Source organism: Oryzias latipes, chromosome 14 (assembly GCF_002234675.1).
Source record: "Oryzias latipes chromosome 14, ASM223467v1".
NCBI classification, from domain to species: domain Eukaryota; kingdom Metazoa; phylum Chordata; class Actinopteri; order Beloniformes; family Adrianichthyidae; genus Oryzias; species Oryzias latipes.
Window position 1 is genome coordinate 2,880,914 of NC_019872.2, and position 21,514 is coordinate 2,902,427.

The following is a 21,514-nucleotide window of genomic DNA, read 5'->3' on the forward strand; positions in this document are numbered from 1 at the left end:
CATTCCAAAATATTGCACAGGATGCCCATATGATCGGTTATTGCACAGGGTAAGATAAGACAGAGCCGATGATGTTGTTTGACGTGGTTCACTGGGAGCAGCTAAGGTTGTGAAGTCTGATGGCAGAAGGTAGAAACGACCTGCGGTGTCGCTCCTTCAGACACTTAGGATGTCTCAGTCTGACGCTGAAGGAGCTGCACAGTGAGGACACAGACTCATACATGGGGTGGGCGTCGTTCTCCATCAAGGATGATAGCTTAGCTACCATCCTCCTCTCTCCCACCTCCTGTATTGAGTCCAAAGGCAGCCCCAGAACGGAGCTGGCCTTCTTCACCAGCTTATGCAGTCGCTTCTTGTCTGCTGCCGAGATGCCGCTGCACCAGCAGACTGCTCCATAAAAGATGGCTGATGCCACCACAGAGTCGTAAAAGGTCTTTAGGAGTGATCCCTGCACTCCAAAAGACCTCAGTCTCCTCAACATATAAAGTCTGCTCTGTCCTTTTTTGTACGGTGTTGCATTATTTGTAGCTTGGGGTTGTGAGGGGCTGTAAACTAATGGGAAAGAGTGTAAATTACAGTGATGATGGGAAATGAGTGTAGGCTTACTCCCCCAACTCTTGGTTCCCTGCAGAAATTAGGCCCAAGAAAACGACAGTTTGTTATTTTTGTTTTTCTTTGGCAAAAAATGGCATAATCAATTAAAACTACTAGTAATGCTTTGACAATGGGTCAAAAGATGATTTGAATAGAACTTTAAATGTATTTCCTGTAAAGTAATCTGAAAACAGAAATTAGTTTTTGAGTATTATAAATGTCACTTAGCAGGTTTTATGTCAGTTCTCCATCATTGCACCAATCTTACCCCATACTGTCTATGACAGGCATGTCCAAATTCGCACTGCATCCAAATTTTCCCTGCCCCGCAGGCTCATCTCACTCATTAAAATCAATAATTTGCAGCCCCCACACTTTCAATGAACTGTCTGTATGATTGCTTGATTGTGATTGGTTTATAAGAACAGAGTGTACAATTGCTTGATTGAAAACGAGAGACATGTGAGGCAGTACCCCCTACCTGTCATCATCATCGCCATCATGAGCAACATGCAGTAGTAAAACAGGTTACTGTGTACGCCTAAGTGAAGAGGGAACGTCAGTGTCCTGGAAAACAGAGAAGCATCCTACTGTGGCGCTCTCTACCTGTGAGGCAGAGTACGTAGCTCTGGCTGCAACCATCCAGGAATGTTTGTATTTACAACTGCTGGAGGAAATGTTTGATTTTAAATCATAACCTAAATGGCCTGTTTTTAACAGACACTTTGAATTGTGGTTCATCTGGTTCACTGTCTGAAGTGACTCCGCCCTCTTTTTACTTTACAAACAAGAACAGAAAACATGGAAGGGGTGGGGGAACTGCTGCTATCCTGTCTGATTAATTGGTTGTAAAGACAAAGTGTTTCATGAATACACATCTTTTGTTTTCAAAAATCCCACTGTGTTGGGTTTGATAGTGTACAGACCCCTAAAGTGTAACTCATCTTTTAATTCTGACTTTGCAGAGCTACTTTCGATTATTCACATAGATTTTAGTAGAATTATTATTTTAACCTACCTGTGGACGATCCATCAGACTCTTAGTTTTTAAACATTTTAGCAACAATGGATTTTACTCAGCATGTCAGTGTTCCCACCCACAACAGGGGTCACAGTCTGGATCTTTGAATCACTCGTGGCCTGATGGCCACTGTGACCAAAGAAGTCATGTGAGTGAAGAAAGAAAAACAGATGATTTGATTTGTTTTTGCTGAAAAGCACAAATCTTGTTTTTATTTCCAGGCTTTTGTTTGTTTTCTTCTGCAGCATGTTCATATTTGTTTAATTTTGATAGAATATATCTTTATGGAGAGCAAAATATTATGTTATTTAAGGTTTAAATTATTTGTTCTGGATTATTATTCCTGTCTGTTTTTTATTAATATTTATGTTCAAAAAGTTCAGTTTTAAAAGTTTAGCTTTAGTGTGTTCAGTAAAAGTTTATCCTGTTCGGCCGACGACCTATAGCGTGTTTTGGATTTGAGTTTGACACTGCTGTAATACCGGTGTATGAAATTAATGCATGTTAATTTTTGTGCTAAATGGCCAAATAAAAATGGGAAACACATAACAATGTGCTCGATGTGTTTGTGCTTTAAAGCTGATATTACATTGCAGGTAAAGTAATAGTTTTTCTTCATTGAAACATTAAGAATCCCTCTGCATTGTGGCTTTTCTCCTGTTTTCAATGGTAAAGCCACATTTATCATGACATCAAAGCAAAACCTTTTTGTCTTCAATGAGAATAAAACTGATCCAATACATGATTTTGATTATTTCACTTTGCCAAGGTCTTCCAGTTCCTACAACTCACTTCAGATGATTACATTAACTTGTCTTTTATTAGTTTACAGACACAGCTTTAAAAATAAATGTTAAAGTCTTAACATTAAATAAATGTCAGATATAAAATGGTGAAAGTTTCTAAAAATCTCTTTTTATCTACAGGTTCAACATCTTAACATGACCTGGACCAACACGAAAATAACAGATGGAAGTTTGAATAAAGACATGAATGGAAACCATTTAAGGATATTTATAGACATCATAGACCAGAAACCAGTTCCAAAAGCATTCAGAATATTCAGGATGACATAGATTCAGAAAACGCTGCTCAGTTCATTTCACTCAACAGGCTGACAGTCAGCCGTCCTTAGGAGGAGCTGCTTTGTGAAAAGCAAAGTTTGAGATGAAAGAGACGCTTTGGAATATCTTTGACCGTTTTCAAAAGAAACCCGAGTGGAAATGTCTCATGTGAGTTTAAATGTTCTTAAACATGTCTGGACTGTTTAATGAGAAACTTTCAGACTCTTTTGCTCATCAGGTGTCATGCTTTTATTTTCTCTGGATTTTACTTTGATTTTCTTTTATTACAGTATTATCAAACTGAATTTTATTGACACTCTAAAGTCTAATAAAGCAAAACAAAAGACGAGGAAATAATCAAATTGTACAACTTTCGACCTTTTCAATGTTACGTTTTAAAAATCGTTTCATGAAGCTCTTATCAAGTAAGTGTATTCAAATATTTCTTAATGTTAGATCTGTTTTTTACAGCCAAACCTTCTAGAAAAGCAAAGGAAAAGGTGGAACAATAACTAGTTTTTCCAAAAGCCTGAAGTTTGTTTTTCCAGTGAAATGTTTGGAAGAAGCTTCAGATGAAAATTGAAGTGAACACCATGAGAGAAATGATGAAGATCTACAAGCTCAGATACGACTACTGAATACAGTTACTGTGCACATTTACTGTCATAAACCTTAGTTTTATAAGAAAATGGGACAGTTTGGCTTTTGGTTTCAATCATAACTTATAACACCATCACATAAGTCAAACAAAGCTTAGATTATGTTATCAGAAAGTTTTTACAGCTGTTTTACAGATAAAAACACATAAATACTTCTGTTTTCGTTGGAATTACAGTGAAATACAACAAAGACGTTTTTCCAGCAGAGTTGGGATTCACTTTCATTTGTTTGGGGTTTCAGTTCTTCATTGTCAGCCCTGGGGGGGTCCACCTGCTCCACAGAAGTGTCACTGAGGTCAATCACCCGACGGTCAGGGCACAGGGTTTGGGGGCGTGGCCACCCGACCAGGCTGTCTTGTGATGTCTCTGATCTTATGAGCTCAGGCTCAAACTGTTCATTCTGCGTGTTCCAGCTTCATGAGCTTGCTGCGACTGCAGACTGTGCCCCCCTCTTCCTGGGAGGGCTTGTCTCTGGGAGAAGGGCCATGGCGGCGGGTGGAGCTTGGAGGTGGAGCAGCGGGGGCTGGCGCTGACGGAGGACAAGGTCTGCTGGCTGCCGTTCAGGAAGGAGGAGTTGTTGGAGCCTTGTGGGCCGCGGTAGTTGCAGTAGGCCTGCCAGCCTGGGCGCCGCCGGCTCTTCCAGTGGCAGCGCAGGATCCGGATGAAGGCCTGCAGACCGGGTCGGGGGGGGGGTTGTCATTTAGTCACTTTATATAAAACTGCAGCAGCTTTAGCTATAACTATGGAAGCATTTCTGTAGGATTATTAAAAATAAAAACTGCTTTTTCTTTTTCAACACCGCTCATTCTGTCATTTAATTAAAATAATAAAGAAAATGGTATTTGACATTTCATTTTCATAAACTTCTCTGGTAAATGTGCAGCAAAAATAAATTAGAAATGACTATTTTGATCATTAAAATGGAATGCACTTTAATGATCAAATGACTGTGGTCCGAAGCTCCAGACGGCAGAAATGCTGCTCCACAGTCCTGAGAAACCGTGTAACAATCATGTGAATATGTGTTTCCAGTGGTGTCCAGCAGTGGCGCCACCCTCTGGCCACCCCACTAGCCACTATAAGCTGTGGTAGCATCAGTTGTGCGTTTCATCTCAAATGTACAGCCAGCAGGCGGCCAAGTCGCTCTGATCACCTAAACCGGCCCACACCCCCTCCCCTCCCTGCTGCCTTTAGGTGCGCGGACATCTAAGACGAGCCGCTGGACGCAGAACATGAATAAGACGTGGGGTTCACTTCCGCGTTCCAACCCTCAGAGCCTCCGGACCGGTTAGACAGAAGAACCAGTCTCAGTTCCTTAAGATGAACTTTCTTTATTACTTTTTCCTGAAATCCAAAACGGCGACTGACCGCGTGTGTATGCGCTCTCCCCCTTCTCTTCCTGCATCACGCGAACACCGGTTTCAGCACGGATGCACGCACACACACAATCACACATCCCAAAACACTACATTTCTTTTCATGCCTGTTAAATATTTTCAGTGGTGTCTTTTAACAATCTCTTTACTGTACTTTAGATCACCTGATCTGTATTGTGCGCAAATACTTGGTGCAAATACACCACATCATCAGTGGTGGTGGATGTGCCATTACTTTTTATTAATAAGCACTGGTTGTTGTGTTACCGCAAAATTTTGATGTGTTTTTGTCCTGTTTCCACATAGTTACCTATAGTCATTAGTTGATGCTTGTGTATGTCAATTTTCAGAGAATGAAGAGAAATTCAACATATATTCTTATTTTAAGAAGAAAAGTACAGCAGAAGGAGCGAAAGAGAATAGGTAGGGGAAGAGCTAGGGAGCAACATGGGAGTAGTGAGGAGGAGGAAGATGAGACAGAGCAGCATGATCCACATCCAGCATGAATGACAGAAGAGAATGAGGAAGACAAAGATGAGACGGCATCAGACGAGGGACAGTCAGCATCATTGGTCAGAGAAGGAAAGCAGAACTCAGCTAAAAGTCCTCCACCTGTTCCTGGACCAACAGGTGAAGTTAGAATTATGTTGCCCTAATAATAAAACTTTTTCATGTTTATTATTATTATTATTATTGAATAGAAATGTCTACAGATATAATTAATAGTTACCATGGAAGGGTATTATTATTATTATTATTTCAGAACAACTGATTTCGCTTTTTGTTCATTACAGAAATTTCCCAGTCAAGAGCCGAACACCCCAAGCAGACACACCTAAGCATGAAATATAAACAAAACAGTTAAAAATATATCAGTAGTAGCATCTACTAAATCAGTGTTTTTCAACCAGTGTGCCGTGGGAAATTGCCCTCATTCACTGATCTAAAAACATTTTCCATCTCCAGGAAATCAGCTCTTTGTTCATCCGAACAGGCCCTGATAAAACACTGAGTAGTTAGGAATATAAGAGATCATAAAATGCTTTTTTCTTTGTGTTTATTTGATTCTATTAAAGACACATCAAACAGTTTTTAAATCTTTTAACTTAACTTTTATTACATCTTTTAGAAAAAACAGCAGCAACTTCCCGCTATTTCCCAATTATCCCAAAAATGCACGTGAGATTGTGGAGGAGCTGTAGATCAACACAGACTATGAGTTTCTCCTTTTTTTAATGTTTGAATGCTGGTGTACCACGGGATTTTTGTCAGGGTTAAAGTGTGCCATGGCTCAAAAAAGGTTGAAAAACACTGATCTAGTGATATCTAGAATGTATAGTAGTATCTACTATAAGTTAATGTTCTACAAAATATCAGTAGGCATTTAACTTTCTGTTGGTTTTCTAAAGGTTGTTTTACTACGTTTAGTAGAATGAATTTTAAAAATATAGCTCGTGGTTTTTGTGTGCCAACCCAAGATTTAATGTGGCCCCCTACCGGCTCCCGTGAAACATTTCTGGAGGCGCCACTGGTGTCCAGACAAAATAAAGGCTGATGTAATTCCCACATATTTACATCCAAGATGCGGAATTGCCCGCACAGAGTTTAAGTCCCTCCACGGCTAATGTTGTTAGCACATATTAGTCTAATGTTAACCCTTCTTCTGGGTCCTTGCATTCAAGAATAAAGCACTGACCGCACGGATTTAAAAACTTCTGAGCAAACAGGCACTTAATAACAATCATAAAAATAATAAAAGCACATTTAGATCAGCTTCCCACTGATTTTGCTATTTGCTGTATAGGTGTTGTTTTTTTTTATCATAGATTGTCTTTTTTTTTTGATTCTCAGTGTTTTAGGCTTTTATAAGCTAGAACTTTAAAAGTTTTACGTCACTCCTGGTATTAATGGTATTCCCTTTCCGGCTGGCCGGCAAGTGCAAAGAACAGAAGATAGAGAAAAAAATTAACGAAAGCGAGCAGCTGCTAATGGAGGAGGAATACCCTTAATATGGGAAGTGACACAAAACTTTACCTTTTTAAACATTTTTGTAAGTTTAATCGTAGTAATATACTTTGAAAAAAAATACTTTTGGACTGTTTTATGTAGGGTATTTTCACGACTATGAGACGCACTTAAAAGTCTTATATGACTTTGGTAAAGAGGACATGTGAAAGGACAGCAAGAGGATGGTAAGGAGGGAAGTGAGGGCGTGAAAGAGGACACACGTGAATAGTACTAAAGTGCAGGTACCCGGTAATTAATGTAATTTAAACTGCAAGCTATCGCACTTTTACTAAGACTGGAAGGCAGCGCCGGGCGAGTTACGCCACATTTTGTGAATGGATTGTAGATGCTAACAAGTGTTGTGGGATGAGTGTGTGTGTGTGTCTGTGTGTGTGTGGGGGGGGGGGGGGGAGGCATACATCTGTGATCAGTTGTCGTTTTGGAGTTGAGAAAGGTAATAAAGAAAGTTCCTCTAAAAGAACTGAGACTGGTTCTTTGGCTTAACCCGCTCTGGAGGCTCTGAGGGTCCGAACATGGGGGGTGAACCGTAGAGGAAGATCAGCCTTTGGACCTGGAGAGAAGATCTCCCCGCGTCTTCTGACCACGGTCAGAGGACAAAGCAGGAAAGGTTCAACACCTGTCTGCTTTCGCAAAAGCCAGCATCATTCATGAGGAGCCGCACGGCAACGAGACGGACTCTGACGATGATGAAAGGCAACCTGGCGTGTTTGATAGAAATTTAGTGCGGCTGTTCATTTCAGATACAGAAGATGAGGACTTCGATGGATATTTGGATGCTGTTTTATGACTGAAAAAAGAAAAAAGAAATCACAACCAACTCAGTTTTGCTTCCTCTGCCTTTTTTAAAACACACACTAGCATGCGTGTTTTACCGGTATGTGTCAACGTCCCCGCGCCCTAAAACCTGGTGCACCATTTTTATGTGTTAAATACAGGAAAAGCACCCATAACTAACACTGCGCCCTATAACCCAGTGCGCCCTATGGTCATGAAAATACGCTTATTTTTAATGTCCACATAAAGAAAACAGTAATTAACAACTTTAAAAAATCATACACAATTAGTTTTATATTACGTCCCTTTCTGTTAGAAGCCGTGTCTCCATTTTTGTTGTTGTGTTTCTGGATTTTGTCATTTGCAACCGGATTTGCTGTTGTGTTTCAAGACTGCAATTTGTTCGGTGAATTGCTTTTGTGTTTTTTATTTGTACTGGGATTTGTTGTCGTAAATGTAAACATGTCTTGCACCACCGTACTCATGTCCATGTGTCTGTGTTGTTGATAAGTGCCGTTGTGTTGATGGGATCTTGTATTTAAGGATATGCTGATTGGTGGATTTCCTGCATCATTACCCCGTAAAGATATCCATGGAATGATATTCATGCTTTGCTGATGGGACTCTCTGCTCCTAGAAGCAGAGATCAAACTAAATCAAGTGTAGATGGTGAAGTTAGCAGCTGACTTCGGGCCGTGGCCTGGGGGGTTTGGAGAGCCCTGCTTTGAACGTGAAAGCGTGCTAACCTGTTTGAACTCGCGGCTGTAGCACGGGTAGATGATGGGGTTCAGGCAGCTGTTGAAATAACCCAACCAGAAAATGACTTTGAAGAGGGTTTCAGGCGGCCGGAGGCTGCTGCTGATTGAGCCTGAACACAAACAAGGAAACAAACCGCAACACACAGTGAAAGATTAGAACGTGAACACGAGCCTGCTTCCACTGAACCACAGTCAAACACACTGGGGGAATGCTGGAATAAAAGCAGAAATTAGGAAGCTCTGACACAGGCAGTCTGCTGCTGGTTTGAAGATCACCTGAACGTCTTCTTTCTACAGAAAAGATATTTCAACTTCATTCAAGGTCGATTACAGCAAAAATATATTAGTATAACCTTTTCCTCATTGTTGTAATCTGTAATTAAACTTCAGTTACAACAATCTGGACATTTGGAATGAGCTGGATTAAACTAAATTATAACTATCTTAAAAAATGTTAGCTTTTCTAGGTTATGTGTTTCTTTAACCCTTGTGCTATCTTAGATGACCCCCCCCCCCCCCTTCATTGACATGTTCTCCCTACCATGACAAAGGTGGATAAAGGTGGAGAGGATTTCATGTAATCCATGGACACCAGTGAAGATCACAAATCATTGAAGAAAAATGGTTCAGAGCACTGTCTAGTGGGTCTAGATGACCCAACTCCCAACGCTAAAGTCCCTAGGATAGCACAAGGGTTAAGGGTAATTTGATGAGTCAAACCCAAAGGGAGCAACTGGAAGACAAAGATGTTTTAACGGAATAAAAATATATGTCAGTGAATATGTGCTTATTGTTTTAAGAAGGCTCTGAAAAGGATGAAGAGCGGAAAGGCCGTTGGTCCTGATGACGTACCTGTGGAGGTATGGAAGTGCTTAGGAGAGACAGCAGTGGAATTTCTAACGAGTTTGTTCAATAGGATTTTAGAGAGTGAGAAGATGCCTGAGAAATGGAGGAGAAGCGTTCTGGTTCCGATCTTTAAGAACAAGGGTGACACGCAGAACTGCAGCAACTATAGAGGAATAAAGTTGATGAGCCACACAATGAAGCTGTGGGAAAGAGTAGTGGAAGCCAGGCTTAGGAAGAAGGTGGAGATTTGTGAACAGCAGTATGGTTTCATGCCCCGTAAGAGCACCACTGATGCCATTTTTGCTTTGAGAATGTTGTTGGAAAAGTACAGAGATGGTCAGAAGGAGCTGCATTGTGTGTTCGTAGATTTAGAGAAGGCGTATGACAGGGTGCCGAGGGTGGAGCTGTGGTACTGTATGAGGTCGTCTGGAGTGGCAGAGAAGTATGTCAGAGTAGTTCAGGACATGTATGAGAGAAGTATGACGGTGGTGAGATGTGCTGTAGGTCAGACAGAGGAGTTCAAGGTGGAGGTGGGACTACACCAAGGAGCAGCTTTGAGTCCCTTTTTGTTTGCTATGCTGATGGACAGGCTGACAGACGAGGTAAGACAGGAATCTCCCTGGACAATGATGTTTGCGGATGACATTGTAATTTGCAGTGAGAGTAGAGAGCAGGTGGAGGAACAGCTAGAGAGGTGGAGGTTTGCTCTAGAAAGAAGAGGCATGAAGGTCAGTCGTAGTAAGACAGAATACATGTGTCTGAACGAGAGGGATCAAGGTAGAAGCGTTAGGTTACAGGGGGCTGAGGTGAAGAAGGTGCAGGAGTTTAAGTACTTGGGGTCAACAGTTCAGTGTGATGGGGAGTGTGGAAAAGAGGTGAAGAGGCGAGTGCAGGCAGGTTGGAGCGGGTGGAGGAAAGTGTCAGGAGTGTTGTGTGACAGAAGAGTGTCAGCAAGACTCAAAGGAAAGGTGTACAAGACAGTGGTGAGACCAGCTCTGCTCTATGGGTTAGAGACGGTAGCAGTGAGACAGAGACAAGAGGCTGATATGGAGGTAGCGGAGATGAAGATGTGGAGGTTCTCCTTAGGAGTGACCAGGTTAGACAGGATAAGGAACGAATACATCAGAGGGACGGCTCATGTTGCCTGTGTTAGCGACAAAGTCAGAGAAGCCAGACTGAGATGGTTTGGACATGTTCAGAGGAGGGATAGTGGATATATTGGTAGAAGGATGTTGGAGATGGAGCTGCCTGGCAGGAGGGCAAGAGGACGGCCAAAGAGGAGATATATGGATGTCTTAACAGAGGACATGAAGTTGGCTAATGTTAGGGTAGAAGATGTCCATGATAGAGTGAGGTGGAAAACGATGATTCGCTGTGGCGACCCCTGATGGGAAAAGCCGAAAGAGAAAGAAGAGTTTTAAGAAGAGGAACGTTTGAGTCAGTCTGGTTTAACTTCTTTTTCCTGTCATTGGATCTTTCAAAAGTCATACATATTTGACCAAATGCAGTTCATCCAAGCACCAACAGAGGTCAGCAGTTATCAGTAAATGAGAAGCAGTGATCATCATTTTCATCCTCCCCATCATTTTAATATACTTTTATCCTAGAGACTTTTTCTGTAGTTTAAATTTTTCTTCCTGTTATTCGTCTCTTCTTCCTCTTCAGGTTTAGCTCATCTTCAGTTTTATATTCCAGACATGCAGACTTTGGATCTGCTGATCTTGCTCCTTTTTCTCACCAGAACTCAAGAAATTCTGAATGAAAGCAGAGGAAACACTCTGATTCCTGCTGAGAGGCTCAGACCTGAACCTTTGTGTTTCTCCTCTGTGGGCGGGGATCAGGTTCAAGTGTAGGTCAGTGTGGTGCTGCAGATGTCAACTTGAGTTCTGGTGGTGAGCTCAGCAGTAAAAGCAGCTGCAGTGAGGACGCAGTGCAGGCATGACTCAGCAGGAAAGAAACAAACAGCAGAAGCTCAGGCACATCCTCAGCTCCCCTGAAGGGGGCATTCTCACAGGAAGGACACTTGGAGGTTCACTAGAATCTGAGCAGCAGATGTTCAGGCAAAGACACTGAAATTTGGCTCACAGAGGTCAAAGATCGTTTGATTTCCAGATGTGAGGTCAGGAGGAGTTTGCGACTGCTCCTCCTCACACTCAATCCTATTATCCTGGGAGTGTAGGCGGAGTTCAGGCTGCGATCTGAAACACCTCGCAGCTGATCCAGAGTTCCCAAACCCCCACATGAACCTGTAACTGTGGAACCACTGCAGCACCAGAGCCCAGAAGAACACAAAACCGCTTTAAAAAAAAAAATCAACAAGGTGGTTTGATGGACTTTCATGATCATTTCAATGCACTTCTGTGTGTTTAGGTCTTAATCACTGCGTCGGAATACTAAAGCTGAGTAATGAGTCTGAGCAGAGGATTCTCCTTCCTGTTGAAACAGGAATGTTTACAGTTTGTGACTCAAAGAAAACTGGGATCTACAGTCATGAAGAAATTATGATCAACAGGAAGAGAAGCTTTTCTCTAAAGAAAACAAATAACTTTGATAAATATTAGCAGACTTATCATAAAGTCATGAAGTCATTTAGACTCCAGTTTCACTTTTTCATAAACGTGATCCAACAGTTTATTTAAGTACTCAGCCGTAAACACACAAATCTGTTCTAATGAAGGACATTTGTGAGGCTAAAGGCCTGTTCACACCGGGACGAATTTCACGTGCGATATTCGCCGACGTTTAACGCCTCGTGACTAAACAAAGGGCACCAATGAGAGTGTGCACACCGACGCGAAAAACGCCACGCGTAAAAGCATCATTTTTTTTAAAAACGCCTCGGGTTCGTTTTTTTTTTCGACACGTCGCATCAAAAACTATACGACCAATGAGAATGGCGCTTTTGCACACGTGTCTGGAGCTTCTGAAGTTACAGTAAAACACAACTTGGGGGCGCTCAAACACAAAACTGTCTTGCTGAACACACATACGTCACGGTGAAGAAGATATACGCCAAGTAGCGTCTACACTGCCGCGAAGAAATAAGACGAAGAAGATGCACTCACTGACGGACATTGTAAAATATCCCCGAAAACGCTCATGATACATTTTCAGCTCTTGTACCAGTGGATAAAACTCCCCATGTTCTTCTCTTCTCGTAACTATGCAATGTATCCAAAATCGGCGTCTTTTCCGGCGTCTTTCATCATTCAACAGAACAATAATATCTTCATCGCTGGAACTGGAGCTAGAGCTACTGGTGCTGGAAATATTCATGTTTTCTTTGTTTGATTCTGACAAGCGCGTAAATACTTGGCTCTCTTTTTGTGAATGAAAAGGGACTTTAAGAAGCGTAAAGTTGCGCAGCGCCACCTTGTGTACAGGAGTATTTCTGTTTTACATTAAGCGCCATCTAACGTCAGGGAATGAAATTGCAAAATTGCATGTTTGCTCGGCTCATCGTCAGCGAAAATCGCCTGGGTGTGAACACAAAAAACGTGGCGAAAAACGCTGGCGAATAACACTGGCGAATATTCGTCCCGGTGTGTACAGGCCTTAATTCATGATAAAAAATGTCATTATGAATGTGGAAACATTTGCAAAAACAGAAATACCATGCATAATTATAAATGACAGATGCAGCCCATAACTTTGCTTCTATGATAGAAAATTAAATTAAAGGGCTTTTACTATGCAAAATAAACTTCTGAACATTTATGTGTATAATGATGGTCATTCATCATTATAAACACCTCCAAAGTGATATTTTGATCCATTCATGCATCTCTGAGTGTTCCCCTAAAATCCTGCTCTCTGAGCACCAGATCCTCCCAATCCACAAAAACGAGAGGATTCTCACATTGTGACATAGACCAGTGAGAACCGCCCCTTCCAGGAAGAGTCTGAGCTGCCAGCTCCGCCCCCCGATTAAAGCACACCCACTTTCTCTGTGGAGCTAGAAAAACTAAACACTTTCCTTTTATATGCATAATATACACATCTATCTTTGTAAAAGTTTGGATGTTGTTTTTTGTCGGCAAAACGCAGACTCACTGCCAAGGCCGACTCTAGGATGACGTCATGAAATGGGCGACACCCACAATGAGTGAAAGGCGGAGCCTCAGAGAATGAGTCGTCTTACTTCTGGGTAAAAAATGAGCTGCAAAAATAACATTTCCTTAAGGAAAAATTATTTTTAGTGTGCCAAAGGTTACCGTATATATATTTTCATCTATATGGATATAGTTTACACTGAGAGGCTTAAGAAAAAGAAGGATATAGGCCCTTTAATGATTTTAATACATTTACAGCTTTTATCCTCACTGCTGCTATTAAAGCTGATTTAGAACTTAAACAAGCAGATTCCAGTTTAGTAGAAAATGCTTCACTTTTATTTCCACTAAAGAGAACTCTTATTCATAGATAACAACAGTGGCTGAGGTTGTTGAGCAGGTCGGCGGCTCGATCCCCGCTCCCCCCAGTCAACCCTTGTGGTGTCCTTGGGTAAGACACTTCACCCTCTCTGCCTCCAGTGTTGCTCCACTGGTGTGTGAATGTGTGTGTATGTCCCGGTGATGGTCAGAAGGACAGCAGGCGCAAACTGGCAGCCACGCCTCTGTCAGTCTGCCCCAGGGCAGCTGTGGTATAATTATAAATGTTATAAATGAATAATGGACACATTACATATACAACACATTGTAAACACTTTGAGTTTCTGGAAAAGCACAGATATATCTAATCCATTATTACTATTATTATTATTATTATTATATTGTTATAAATGCATCTAACCTGGATTTTATCATTAGATCAGTGGTCTCCGACTTCTTTTAGGCCACAGACTGGTTTTATGTCAGACAATCTTTTCATGGACTGGCCTAGTTAGAGGCTGAAGTGGGTATCCGTTCTTTTTTGTTGTGTTTTTTTTTGCTTCCAGTTTCCCTCAAATTTTAGAGAAAAGTTTATTTTCATTATCTGTAAAATATCTGCAGCTGCTTTAAACTTTATTTGTTCAATAGATCTGGCATTGGAACCATTAAAATGTGATCTAGATTTTCTCTTAATCGACAAGGTGGATCTAAAAAAATCAAAAACCACCTTTAGCCTTGTCTGACTTTTAACGTTCAACAGATTAATGCAAAATAAAATAGTCACTAAAAACTGTAACTTTTATAATATAATAAAAAAACTAATGATAAACATGAATATTAGCAGCATCCTCTTAACAGACAGTTGCTGAATATTCTACATTATCATCATGGTGTATGAGGTGGGAGGCTGTCCTGTCCCTCTGCTCTCTGGATCTTTTCTGCAAAAAGAAACTTTCGAAATCTGTTTGGTTTTAGTGAACTTTGCTAGCTTGGAGGTTTCAATTTAGTCATCAGCGGTTTAACCCTTGTGCTATCCTAGGTATTTTAACATTGGGAGTGGGGTCATCTAGACCCACTAGACAGTGCTCTGAACCTTTTTTCTTCAATGATTTGTGATCTTCACTGGTCTCCATGGATTACATGAAATCCTCTCCACCTTTATCCAACTTTGACATGGTAGGGAGAACACGTCAATGGAGGGGGGGGGGGGGTCATCTAAGATAGCACAGGGGTTAAGAAAGTAGTGGATGGATTTTTGACAGGAGGCCGAGCGACTTGACATGCGTCAAAAATATCTGATGTGGTGATCAATCCAGTAGTTTTTCAAACTAAAAGTTCCATCAGAATCTGATGATAGATAAAATAAAAAAAATGTATGTTGTGTGTGTGTGGTTTTTTTTTTTCTGTCGCCAAGTACCAACTGTCCTAACTGTTTGTTTTAGTAAAACATGAGCAGAATAAAATGTTCCCTGTAAATGGTAGCTCTGATTTATTTTGGTTGACTCTGTTTTTCTACATGGACCGTTTCTCCTGTTCCTGATTCAAGAACAAACATCGTTTGGTTCAGTTATTAAATAAACACAAATGCTTCTTAAATGTTAACATGCTGTTCCTCAGACACTAACTGTTCCATTTGTGGTCTGGAGCAAACTGCACTAAGTGCTAAAATATCAAACAGAGCCTTAAGAACTGGGATTGTGACAATCAAATGAAGTCCAGAGGATCTTGATGGTGGAGTAACAGCCTATAAAGGTGACCAACAGATTACACAGACAGGCTCTTGGTGTAATCTCTGAACCGAGAATGCAGAGGGGAAGACTCCTGAAGCAGCCAGGCTGAGACACATCTTCTTTCTTAATAACAAAAGACTGTGACTGTAACATCCCGGAGGAGACAGAGCAGGACTTGGTTTTCATAAGGTTTACAGATAAAAGAAGGTGAAACATTTCATTTGATGTCATCTGACAGCATTAAGACATCATTTTAGATTTGACCACTAAAGCATTCAAAAACAGAATCCTGTGTGAAGTAAGGCACTACAGGCCCTAATTTGACAAGATTTATTTGTTTTTCACTCATTTATTTAACAAGTTACTGACTCAACAACAGCTATAACTCCAATGTCTCTGAAAAAAGCGATCCAGCCATTTTCTTAATCCGCTAAATCCCTTTCTGGGCCACTGTGCCGCTGGAGCCTAGGGATCTTCAATATATCAGTGCCAGTATCGGTATTGGCCTATATTTGCATAATTTGAGTTTATCTGTATCCGTCTGAAATTGAAAAAATCTACTAATAATCTTCTGATTGTTTTCAGAAAACACTTTATTTTTTAAATGTATACTTGTTCCTATTAGTTTGGGAAGATTGTGTTTACAGTTATAGTCAGGAATTGACTTTTTTCACTTAAATGTTATTTTTGCTAGGGATACATGTTTTTCCTGATCGTTTTCAGTTATGTCCAATAATCAATAAATGGTCTGAAGACTTTCAGATATATTTATATGAAAGTTTTAAAGTGATACTTGTTCCTATGAGATCCTTTGCTGTATGTTAAGAAGGTCGAGTACAATGTGATTGTTCAGTAAAAAAAAGTGGTGCATTTCTAATAAAGAAACAAAAAAGAAATCTAAACTTTGTGTTAATGTAAACACTTAAATATCAGTATCGGCAAATAACGGCTTTCGGCAACAGTTGCAGGGGTAATATTGGCCGGAAAAAATCACATCGGCCCCTCCCAACTGGAGCCTGGGTGACGGCAGGGTACACCCTGAACAGGTCACCAGTCTTTTGCAGGACCCTGAAAGAAGCCTTTCTGTTTAATGACTAACATTAGCATTAGTTCTCTCCTTCAGGTTTACATGGCAGAGATTCTTCCTTTTTTCAGGTTACAGCATTTTGATGACTCCAGGTGGGGGCTTCTCCACTAGGTAAGATGCAAACAAGACTGAGGTCCAGCTCTGAAGAGTTGGAGCTGTGGTGCAACAGCAGGAGCAGGATGCAAAAAAATAAATAAATAAATAAATAAAACAAGTTTCTCTTTGTTGTTATTCAGTTCATTTAAAGAAGATTAAACAGAAAAACAGTTTTCCTCCAGGTCACATAACTGAAACTGAAATTGTTTTTTTTCTTTAAATTTGTTGGTTTTCCCCACAGATTGAAGATCCTCGTGGTCACATGACCATGCAGTTTGTGCTTGGATGAGATGAAGAGTGAACACTGACTCATCTTAAGTAGAAGACACCTGCCCGACACCTTCCTGGTAGAGGCCTACCGGTGGACAGCCACATGGCAGATTAAATCCCCACCCAATGTTAGTTCAATCATTCATTCATCTTCTAATCCTTTTTTTCCCTTTCCCGGAGCCTATCCCGGCCACTTTCTGGAAAATGTTAGTTGTAGACAGAAAAAGAAAATAATGAAAAGCTGAAAGAAGAACTCTTAACCCTTTCATACCAGAGCTTTAGCTCCAGTGTTGACATTCTTAAAGAACTGTAACGCTACATTTACACCGTGCGCGGAAACTTGCGTTAAAATGACTGCTTCCAATGAAAAGTCCATCTAAAAACCTGAAACAAGGATCACCAGATTTGGACTGCTCCGACATTTGACACCAAGTCTCTACCAAATGTGATTACATGTACTAGTATCGGGTAGCGACAGTCCAGCATGAACACTGTATGCTAAATGCGTGTACAAGAATGCCAATTTTGTGCGTTTTTGAAGGCGCATCACATGCAATGTTACTATTCAGCTGTTTACATAATTGACAAATCCAACGGATTCTAAGGCGGAGAAAGCAGCCTTGCACCATTTTGGAACACTTTATGTTAGTATGTCAATTTCCCCTTCATTACAGGTTCTACTCTGTTCGGTTCTATTCTACTCTACTACATTGGTGGAATGACCCTAATGAATGAGTCCTCAGATGAAGACTGCAACACAGCTTTCTGATTGAGTTTTCTAATTAATTATTGATGTTTATGAGGACAAAGCTCAGCAGTATATGTGAGCATGATCAAACAAAAAGGAAGAAGGTTGAGAATGGAAGAATGTGCCCAATTTTCACAATAAAAGGTTAGTAGGCCCTTTCCTTTGGAATCGTCTCTGCTGTCGTCTCACATCCAGCAAGACTCACAGAAAGAGCAAGAGTTCCTGGACAACAATTGTGATATGTTATCTGTCTTTAAGGAAGCTTGAGATTCAATGATCAAAGTACTAATTGGCACAGGTGCATTTAAACTGGTGTACGGTTCAGGTGTGAGAAGTGAGCAGAACATACCGATGGGCAGAACTAGGAAGAATGGTAGCCAGCAGAGGATGAACATGCCCACCACAACGCCCAGCGTCTTGGCTGCCTTCTTCTCACGTGAGAACTTGAGCAGCTTGACAGTAAGAGCGCTGCGGCCAGATGAAGCTCCGCCCCCTCCCTGCGTGCACAGCTCCTGGATCTGCTGGTTCCTGCAGTGGATCCTCAGCGTGAGCTCATTGGAGTTCTCGGCACGGTCTTTCATCATGCCAGCCTCCAGGTTCCTGGTGGTGCGCTTTGCCACCACGTAGACGCGGCAGTACATGGCCAGGATGACGCCCAGAGGGATGTAGAAGGAGCCCAGGGAGGAGAAGAGGGCGTAGAAGGGCTCCGCTGTGATGAGGCACACGGTGTCGTCCTGCAGAGGCATCAACCGCTCATTACCATATTTGTCCACTCTCATGACGCTCTGCTGCACACAAACTCAAACCAAGTCTGCTTCAAAGACACCAACTGAACCTTGAAAAAAACCGATCAACTGAGCTGCCTGACTGAAGTGGTACACCAACCGACTGGACAAAAAACACATTTTCTGATGTCGGTGTGTGAAACATTTATAACCAAAACCACAAGTTAAAGATTTTCCAAGTTTAATTTTCTTCTTTATCTTGACAAAAGACACGGTCAAATCAAATAACTATTAAGTATAAAGAAAGAGGAAGCTTTAGGTTTAAACCCTTTTTGTTTACAGCCTTGCTGCCCTCATTATGTTTGTTTCAATATTCCTTAATGTAAACACACATGCTGCTATTAGGAAAAAAAAAAAAAAACTTTAAAGACATTTCTTTAAAGTCCCACTCCGATCATCTTTTGATCTATAGTGAAAATGTTCCCAGTAGTCTTATAATGCAGTAGTCCTCAACCAAGGTGGAGGACTACTGCATACTTTGACAAACAGGAAGCACTCCTTCCTGATGCTGCCTACATGCAGACCCTGACCCCAGAGCAGAAGGAGAAGGGTTCCTGGGCAGCAGTCTCTGATAAGGAGAAGATTGCATTGTACTACCTCAGCTTTAAACAAGGTTTTGCTGAAATGAACCAAAGATATAAACATACCTATATTTATTTTCCATTAGTTGTTTTCTATGCTTTTTGGAAGACCACCTCCTCCTTTGGTCCTTGTGTACAATCAAAACTAGTTTAACCAATAAAATATATATATATATATATATATATATATATATATATATATATATATATATATATCTATATCTATATCTATATCTATATCTATATCTATATATATATATATATATATATATATATATATATATATATATATATATATATATATATATATATATATATAATTATGCTGTTTTAACCCGAAATCAAAAACCTGTGTCGTTTTCTAGGACCTGGTTCATGGTTCATTAAAAATTCACCTCTGACTTGTGGGCAGGACTGTTGGTGCGGAGTAAGCATGCCTTGACATCCCATGATGCCTTTGTTTACACTCTATACTGCCAGCCCCTCACACCCCCCTCCTCTTGCAGACGAGTAGATCCATGAACGTCTTTATTTTCTGAGCTAGAATCTGGCTCTAAACCTTACAGCTGGATAGCTCTGATATTGTTCACCATTTTTGTTGGACCATATGTAAAGTTGTGGTTGTGAGGGGCTGTAAGAAGTGGGAGAGAGGGTAAACAAAGATTCCATGAGATACCAGCAGAGGGATGTGTTTGTTTTGAGGGATTTTTTAATGTGATTTGAACTTCAGGGCCACCGTAGTTAACCCTTTAGCACCAATAATGTCACAGCGACACCTCAATAACACAGGCTTTTGGACATACCGCAAATCTTCAACTGTTCACACAATTACTGTGAATCACCAGAGTCTGACGTGGTGAAAAACAGCTTTTTATTCCGGCTTTGCATTGATATGCAACACATTTATTCAACTTCACAAACCTTATGGGTGTATGTGTATGGGGGGGAGGCTGACTTTAAGCCAAGAACTACAAATATTAACCCCTTTTTCTATTAAATTTATTATATTTGACTCAATTTATGAAACCAAAAATTTTCAGTTGATCATAAGAAACATTTTATTAGATGAGTATCATTAAACACAGTAATGTATCTGGAAACCACAACATGTATACAGTGGGGCGAAACAGTATTTAGTCAACCACCATTTGTGCAAGTTCTCCCACTTAAAAAGATGAGAGAGGCCTGTAATTTCGATCATAGGTATACCTCTACTATGAGACAAAACATTTTATGGAATAAACTGCCAGTTCATGTAAGAGAGGCCGACTTAGTTTCCACATTCAAAGTTAGGCTTAAAACATTCCACTTTGGACAGGCTTATTGTAAGACTAGCTAGTATTCAGAGAGTATTTAATTTATTGCCCCCCTACCTAACCTACTTTAATGAAGTTTGGGGGAATAATTACTATTTTCATTGCATCCATTATACATATTTCTCCACGGATCTAAGCAGAAGGAAGATGGTTTCATTAACCGGGCCAAGGCGGCCCATTCCTCCTGCTTAGATAAATACAATGTTGTATTAATATTGATATGCTAAAAATGTAGCTTTTCTATTATTGTTATTATTATCAGCATCTGCTATATGTGCCATAGTGCATGCAACTTACTATTAACACGTTTTTCCCACTCCCCTCCAGGGGAGCGTGAGTGATTTCAGATCCCAATTGCCTCATCTGTGCTCCTGCTCCTACACTTGGCTGTGGATCTCGCCTGTACCCAGTCCCATCTGGATGAAGCCCATCTGCTATACAAACGTGTAGTTGTAGCGTTAGATAAGATAATTCTTCTTTGAAAGTCCTGAGAGAGGATTCCTCTATGCTCCTCCCTCACTCCAACAACCCTAATTTCCTCCTCCGTGGTCTTCCTCTAGACCTCAGCCCAAATCTCTGTTCATCACTGTTCCTCTTCTCAACTTGTCCAAACCATCTCCATCTCCGTCCCTGAAATTGATCTCCAGAACATTTACCATGATCTGTTCCTCTGATGGATTCATTCCTGATCCATCCTGGATCATCCAGCTCTGCCCCCATCTTCATCCGAGTCTATAAACCAACATGGCTGCTCTCATCACATTCTTCTACATCTTTCCTTTCATTCTTGATGACACTCTTTAGTCACACATGAAACCTTCCTCCACCAGTTCAAACCTACTTACAGATGCCTCTTTACCCCATTCTAACACTCTCTGTAGTCCTAGACTGTTGACCCTTGGAACATGTAGTCCTCCATCATCTTTAACTCTGCTCCCTGTAACCTCACCATTTCGCCTGAGTTTCTCTCATTTCCACACAGATACTCTGTCTTATTGAAGCTGAGTTCCATTCCTCTATCAAACCTCCAACTCCCTAGATGTCCTTCCAGCTGTTCCCTGCTCTCACTACAGATCGCAATGTCATCTGCAAACATCACGATCCACAGAGGTTCCTGTCTTACCCCATCTGTCAGTCTGTCCATCACCACAGCAAACAGGAAGGAACTCAAAGTTGATCATTGGTTCAGTTCCACCTCCACCTTAAACTCCTTTGCTTTGTCCACAGAACATCTCACCACTGTCTTCCAGCTTTCATACTGCCAGTTCCTCCCTAAAAGCCACACAGGACTCTTTCTTTCTCCAACTTTACCACTATTACATTTCCCTGGAATATGGAAACAAAAGAACTGGAGTGATAAATGGTTTTCTGATTTTATCTACATCATCCAGATATGTAAGAGCCATAATTA

The 21,514-nt window shown here is 40.9% G+C and overlaps 1 protein-coding gene across 2 annotated transcripts in view; it reads right to left on the reverse strand.

Moving 5' to 3' along the window:
* Nucleotides 1-2,508: 2,508 nt before the first annotated feature.
* LOC101159125 (alpha-1A adrenergic receptor-like) overlaps nucleotides 2,509-21,514 on the reverse strand; it is a 46,197-nt gene continuing 27,191 nt past the window's right edge. The window contains exons 3-6 of one of the 2 annotated variants that reach the window (XM_023962675.1): nucleotides 17,771-18,155; nucleotides 8,263-8,384; nucleotides 8,094-8,149; nucleotides 3,788-4,007 (exon numbers count right to left, since the gene is read on the reverse strand). In XM_023962675.1, coding sequence (XP_023818443.1) covers nucleotides 3,899-4,007; nucleotides 8,094-8,149; nucleotides 8,263-8,384; nucleotides 17,771-18,155 — 672 coding nt within the window. In that variant the 3' untranslated portion in view covers nucleotides 3,788-3,898. Of the gene's footprint in view, nucleotides 4,008-8,093; nucleotides 8,150-8,262; nucleotides 8,385-17,770; nucleotides 18,156-21,514 lie in introns of both variants that reach the window. The other variant, XM_011483117.3, reaches the window with a different exon arrangement.